Raw genomic sequence first — 7,243 nt, 5'->3', positions numbered from 1 at the left:
TTCCCCTGTTTAAATTTGACCCCATCACCCCTTGTCCTATCACTCCAGTCCCTGATGAAGAGCCCCTCTCCATCATCCTTATAGCCCCCTTCACACACTGGAAGCTGCTCTGAGGTCTCCACGCAGCTTCTCTTCTCCAGGCTGAACAGCCTCAACTTTCTCAGCCTGTCTCCATACGGGAGGTGCTCCAGCCCCTGATCATCCTTGTGGCCTGCTCTGGACTTGCTCCAACAGCTCCACGTCCTTCTTATGTTGAGGACACCAGAACTGTACACAGTGCTCCAAACACTGTGGCTTTGATGGGTGCCCAGCCAGTGTAGGCTGGATGCTGTTGGGAACACATCTCCTTCATCTCCTCCTGCCCAAGTGACACAGCCAAGATATCCCCAACCCTACAGTTGCAATGACATAGAGCAGGCAATGATTGTGGATTGAGCCAGCCAGGCAGGAGCCTTGCTGCAGGGATCAGAGCTAAGTTTGGATGGTGTTTCTCTTCTTGCTGTATTGAAAAGCCCCAGAGCTCTGCCTGGCTCCAGCAATTCCCTTTCTCTGACCCAAGTTGCACAGAGCTGGGGCTGTCCCCCCAGCCTCTCTGAGCTTTCATCAGCTCTAATGAGAGTTGCAGGTGCCCTTTCCAAGTGTGTCTGTCTGTGTGTCCAGGCTGGAGCTCAGCTTTGAGGCTGGTTTGGCACACCAGTACAGCTACCTCCTGCAGGCTGGGAATGCTGCAGGGCTCCCCATGCCCTGCCCGCATCCCCTGCCAGTGTGCACAGGGATGGCGTGAGCTGGATGGATGCTTGGCATCCCGGGATGGTCTGGGAGGTAGATAAAGTCCCAGGAGAGGAGAAGGTGAGCAAATGCCCTGCCAGATGTGCAAACATTGGCTGCTCCCATGCTTGTCTGCACAGCTCTGCTCTGAGCACAGAAGAACAGGAATGTGTGCCCAACTCACCACAAAATACAATGCTGGCTGCTCTAGGAGGACCCGCTGTAGCCAGGCTGGCCCAGCGCTTTGCAGCCAGGTCCCACATCTGTGATGCTCTGTTTTCCATCTTTCACAGGATGATGCTTATTAGAAAGCAGGGCAGGGAAACAAGAGCAGGTCAAAAAGGTTCCTCCTCAAGGCTATTTCTCCCTCTGGGAAAAGCAGAAGTTTGCAGTGTGCTGCACCAGCACAGCTTTGGGCTTCAGGGACACACATGCTGTTTGACCTCATCCCATTGGGATGGCTGGGGTGGCTCTTCCTGGCTAGGGAGGATATCTGCACCCCAGGGATCCCTTTCCAAAGGGTCTGGGTGTCCCTTAGCCCTGTGGGAAGGGGCTGTGGGAACCAGCCCTGCCTCTGCTCCCTGTTACTGCTTGTAACAGCTCAGAACAGAGGGGAGACGGTGCAGGGCTTTGTTAAAACAAATAAATCCAAGGAAAAGGCCTCGAAGGCGTTTCCTCAGCAACCGATGTCACGCGGGATGTCTGGCCTTCCCCTGCCCGCCGCCTTATTATAGAAGTGAAAAGAAAGGGAAGCAGAAAGCAAAGGGGAGCTGGGGACAGTCTCCTGGCAACGCTGGGGACAGCAATGTCCTCCTGCCAGGGGACATGGCTCCGGCCATTCCTCATGGCCAGAGTGTTGGGATGGGGAGGGCATCCCTGGTGTTCCCTGGATGGAGGTGGCAGCACGCTGTGCACAAGCACGTCCACAAGGATGCCCAGTCCTGCTAAGCCCTGATTTACCCAGTGTGGGTCCTCCACTGCAGAGCAATGGGAGCTTAGTCCCTCTATTTTCTCCTCTTAATTCATATTTTGGTGATGACCATGTATCTTCCCACATAGGGAAGGGCAAGCAGGGCAGGGGCTGGGGACACAGTTCCTGGGCTGGGTCTGTTGTGGCCACACTCCCCCTTGCCTAAAATCCTTGTCATTTGAGCTATTTAATCCATCCTGGCTCACTTTCAATGGACAGCAGCGAGTGGCTCAGGCAGTGGGGCTGAGCAGGAAGATGTCAGAGGAGTCTGCATGGATGTGGGTGGCTCAGGGATGCAGAGAGGAGACCTTTACTGCCTTTCCCAGTGCCCTGCATCACCCTGTGCCCAGCAGCAAGGTCCTGCCAGCCCCCGAGCCCCCTCACTGGGCACAGCTCAGCTGTGAAACACACCACAGATGATGCCAGAACTGGGAGCAAACAGGGCCAGAAAGCAATTAGTCCAGGTCCTGAGCCACAGCAGCAAAGTCTTTAAACCCCTGATTACCAGAGCAAGCAGGGAAGGATCCCTCCCCTATTTGCCTGGTTCTTATTCCCTTTTGCAAAGCCTCCACTTCTGGCCCCTGCCAGAAGATGCTGAGTGAGGCTTTGCTCTGACCTGTTACCACGGATGCATATTTAATTTGCCTCTTAATACAGCCTTACCTACCCAGCAATGGACTAGCCAAGCCAGACACTATATTTTATCGCTGTGTGTTGATCTGACAGGGGAAATCGATACGCTCCTCTGAACACCAAGAGCAACCTGATACCTCAGACTAAGAGAAACAGAAATAAAGCTATAGGTTTCCAAGGGAGCATGGTGGGGTTTCCCCTGTGGTAATCTGTGCTGGGATGTGTGGGTAGGAGGAAGATGCAGGTGGTACCCAGAAACCAAAGGCAACATGGAGATTCCAGGATGCTGGAGAGGGACTCTTCATCAGGGACTGGAGTGATAGGACAAGGGGCAATGGGTTCAAACTTAAACAGGGGGAGTTCAGGTTGGATGTAAGGAAGAAGTTCTTTACTGTGAGGGTGGTGAGATGCTGGAATGGGTTGCCAAAGGAAGTGGTAAATGCTCCATCCTTGGCAGTGTTCAAGGCCAGGCTGGACAGAGCCTTGGGTGACGTGGGTTAGTGCGAGGTGTCCCTGACCATGGCAGGGGGTTTGGAACTAGATGATCTTAAGGTCCTTTCCAACCCAAACCATTCCATGATTCTATGATTCCCCCAAGCCCCATCCTCTGAGTGAGTTTCTCTCCCTGTTTCTCACTGCAGGTTCATGAATCACCGCGTCCCATCCAACTGCAGGTACCAGCCGACGGAGTACGAGCACGCAGCGAACTGTGCCACCCATGCAGTGAGTCCCTGTCCTGGTCCCAGGGAGAGGCGGGATGGTGCTCAGCTCTCCAGCGATCCTTTGAGGAGCTTCAAGGAACACCTGAAAAAGTCTGTGTTCAGCCCTGGAGCAGCTGCTGAGGGTCTCAGGGCTGTGGAGAGGCAGATGGATGCTGGGCAGGAGGATGCTCTCCCTCCTTCTGCCCTGGGAAGCGGGTGTGCATGTCCCTTGCTCTCACCCACCATGGCTGTGTGTCCCCAGGGAAGCTGGTTGCTGTGGGCTTAGTGGAGCAGGAGTATTTTTCAAAGCTCCCTGCATATGGAGTGTTCTTCACAGCAGGCAATGACGACAGGCACCCCATGGGGCTGCCTACACAAGCACTCCCCACATAGGAGTTTCCCTCAGGAGCTGGAAGCTCCCACTCTGAGTCCTGGGGGATGACTCAGAGGCAGCATCCTCCTTGTGCCTTCCTCTTCCTCCTTTAATTTCATCTGGAGAAGCTGTTTTGGAGCTGCACCAAAACAGAGGGGAGAAACCCTGCTGGTCCCATGCAGGTGGCCAGCCTGTCCCTCAGGGGTGGTAGCTTTGATCAGGAGCAAAAGAAACACCTAAAAGGCAAAGCAGACACTGTACTGTAGCTGCTCAATGGAAACGCAGAGTCAACAAAGGTTTGCTTCTCCTTTCCAGTTCTGGATCCTGCCCAGCATCCTTGGCAGCTCCATCCTCTACATCCTCTCTGATGACCAGTGGGAAACTATCTCAGCCTGGATCTATGGCTTTGGCTTGTCCAGCCTCTTCATTGTCTCCACCATCTTCCACACCATCTCCTGGAAGAAGAGGCATCTCAGGTACCAGCCCTGATTGCTGGGGGCTTGGGAGAAGCGGGAGAGGATACGGAGGCCCCCAGTGCTGCAGGCTGTGACCTGTCTGTCTGTCTGTCCATCCCACAGGACTGTGGAGCACTGCTTGCACATGTTTGACAGGATGGTGATCTACTTCTTCATTGCAGCATCATACGCTCCCTGGTGAGTTGCTGGTGAGTGAGGGGCATTGCTTGGCCCCACTGGAGGGGAGAAAATCAGCCCAGCTCCAACACATAGGGGCTGTACCCTACCCCTTTCCACAAATCCTTCCTATCCTATAGATTCCAACCCCTTTATGCTGAAGTTACAAGCTGGGAAGACCCCTTTAATGGGATAGCCATGGGAGTAAGGGCAGCATTTCCCTGGCATCTCACTGCCCATGGCCAGGACTGGGGTGCTACCTTAGATCCTCACCACCACTTGGGTCTTGCAGGCTGAACCTGAGGGAGTTGGGTCCCTGGGCCTCCCACATGCGCTGGATCATCTGGATCATGGCATCTGTTGGGACTATCTATGTTTTCTTCTTCCATGAGCGGTGAGTGCTTTTACCTGGCTCCATGCTGGTGGGTATTGCAGAGCCCAGCTCTGCCAGCCCCTCTGAATGCCTGGAGCTGCAGGAGAAAGCAAGAAGGATGGAGACAGACAGAGAGACAGATAGGTACAGGGTCCCTGGGCAGCCTCCTGGTCAACTGGCAGTGGAGGGCTTCCCTGGACCACGTCCTTCCCCATCTGCATTCTGGTTTTAGGAGCTTTGGTGGCAGGGATGCGGGAAGAGGGATGCAGGAGAAAGGATGCAGGAGCAGGGATGCGGGAGCAGGAACGTGCTGCTATGAGTTGCTTATTCCACATGGTGGCACCAAAGGGAAAGCAAAAGGCCCCAGATGTCGCTCCGAAGCCCCAGGCTCCTGGCCCCGAGCTGGCAGCTCCGAAGGCAGGGTGAGGGTCCACCACCCCCGGAGCAGGGTGCCAGCTCCACCGCGGTGGTGTGGCTCACACATGAGGACATGGGAACTGCGGCGGTGGCACCTCCACCCCTTTTCCTATAGCACTTACAAATGTAAAACTCAATGTTCCCTCTGCACCTACCTCCAAGCAGCTTCTCTGTTGGTTGCAGATACAAGCTGGTGGAGCTGGTGTGCTATGTTATCATGGGCTTCTTCCCTGCTGTCGTCGTCCTCTCCATGGTAAGCCAATGCTGGGAAGCACACGGGCTCAGTGCGAGGGACAAATCTCAGCAGGACTTGCTTGGTTCCAGTAGGTTATGTGATGGATAAAGCCATCCCCAAATACGATGTGGCCTGGCTTGGTTTTGCAGGTGCTTTGGGTCCCCACCAGATCTCAGTGTTTCCATTGGACTTCCTACCTGGGTTCCATTGCATTGAAGTCCTCCAAGCCAAGCCAGGGTACTGTGTCCCCACTGCCTGGCTGGAGGGGAGGGTGCAGCAGAAGGCAGAGAGAAGGGCAGGGATGCCACAGCCACCACTGAGCCCTATCTCCCTGCTTGTTCCCAGCCCAACAGGGATGGCCTCCTGGAGCTGGTGGCCGGTGGATTCTTCTACTGCCTGGGCATGGTCTTCTTCAAAAGCGACGGCCGCATCCCCTTCGCCCATGCCATCTGGCACCTCTTTGTGGCCATTGGAGCTGGCATCCACTACTATGCCATTTGGAGGTACCTCTACCGGCCCGGCACGCTGGAGGCTGAAACATCCCGGTAGATGCCTTAAAGACCAGCACATGCGGGCATTAGAGGAGCAGGGAGACAGCCTGTGCCATGGGCTCACCCCAAACCACCCACTTGCCCCGTGGGCAGCTGCTGCTGGTGCCCTTCCTGCACAGACAGGAGAGTCTGGAGGTTGTTTGAAACAGATTTTCCTTCTTTAACCTCAGGAACTCTTTGGTTTTCAGGCACAGGTTTTGTAACACAGTGACCGACCAACGGGCTGCTGGTGGCAGCAGAGCGACCGTGTGCTGGGGACTCGGGGAGGCTTCACTCACCTGCCTGGCCCTGAGCATCCCATGGGAGCAGAGACCTTGGCCCCACAGGCCTCTGGCTAGTGACACCCTGGGCTTGGCTGCTCGAGCCCTTAGCATGAGCCACCCAAGGGACTGGAGGAGTTGGGATGGGGGGAGAGATCCAACCCCTTTCCCCCTGGGATGCCCCAGCCAGGGAGGGGGCACATTGGCACCCCTGCTCCATGCAGACTCGCTCCTAAATGGACCTGAATTATGCCAGCATTAAATACTCCCTCCCAAGTTCTCTATGGGAAGGTCCAGAGACGACAAAGCCTTATATGAGGTTGAAACCGGGATCTCTTCCAGGGTACCCTGCAGTCCTCAATCACTGCAGAACCCTTTCTCTAAGCCAGTATTAGGCACACAACTCAATACACTCCCCCTAGATGGGCTCTGGGAGCCCACCAGGACATTTTCTCCTTGGGGTGCTTTGTTTTCCTCTCCAATCTCAGTGCTGTGGCAGATTCAAAGCACAGCCCCGCTCCCAGGCTCTTACCTGTGCCTTCAGCAGGGAGCAGAGGGGGGGATCCGGATCCTGGCATCCACCTGGCTGGGGTCAGCCCATCCACATCAGGGGATTTTCTTTCTCCTTGAGGGAGGGAAGCAAACCTCCTTGGATTGGGATCAGGAGGCTGCCTGCCTTCTCTGCTCCCATTCTGGTGATGACCTATTGCTCATCATCATTAATTCCACTTCTGGGAGGATTTCTGGCATTTCCAGGGATGAAGATTCAGGGAAGAGATGCATCTGAGTGATGCTTGAAAGTGAGCTGTGATGGAGAAGTCCCAGTGATCCTCCGTTTTTAAACACATAACCACATCTACACAGTGCTTTCCAAGGTAGGATGACAAGACATGGAGTACCCATCCAGCACTCAGGAGCAGCCTGATAGTGCTGGAATGGGAAAACCACACCTGATCTGCTCCCCAGGCACAGCTACTGGAGCTGTTAAGGGCTGGTGTGTGCTGGGGTCTGTGCTGGGAGTCTGCAGAGCAGCACTGCTCTCAGTCCTGCCTGCACCTCCCCAGGAGCCCCTGAAGGCATTGATTTCCCATCATCTCCTTTTGGTCTCTTGATGAATTGTGTCTGCAGCAGCCTTGGCACAACAAGGCAAGTGAAGGAGATTTATGGCCACTGTCCCACATCTCCTGTTTCTCTGGTAGCCAAGGAGCTGAGGTCCAGGCTCTGCTCCATCTCCCACAGAGCTTAGGGTTCTCCCAGCCTGCATCGCCCCAGGACCAGCTCTATATTGTGCACCAAATTACCAAAGAGAAAGCATCTAGACACTCATCCC

The 7,243-nt window shown here is 55.0% G+C and overlaps 1 protein-coding gene across 1 annotated transcript; it reads left to right on the top strand.

The window, feature by feature from the left end:
• Positions 1-2,987: 2,987 nt before the first annotated feature.
• MMD2 (monocyte to macrophage differentiation-associated 2) lies at positions 2,988-5,651 on the top strand (the record flags this gene model as incomplete). The annotated part of the gene is made up of 6 exons (XM_010021524.1): positions 2,988-3,094; positions 3,761-3,921; positions 4,024-4,098; positions 4,370-4,471; positions 5,051-5,120; positions 5,448-5,651. Coding segments are annotated over 6 exons (719 nt in total), but the record flags the coding sequence as incomplete, so codon positions are not given.
• Positions 5,652-7,243: the final 1,592 nt, after the last annotated feature.

This window comes from Nestor notabilis, unplaced genomic scaffold (genome assembly GCF_000696875.1).
Source record: "Nestor notabilis isolate BGI_N333 unplaced genomic scaffold, ASM69687v1 scaffold24019, whole genome shotgun sequence".
Classification (NCBI taxonomy): domain Eukaryota; kingdom Metazoa; phylum Chordata; class Aves; order Psittaciformes; family Psittacidae; genus Nestor; species Nestor notabilis.
Note: the sequence above shows the minus strand (reverse complement) of the source record. Positions and strands in the feature narration are given on the sequence as shown.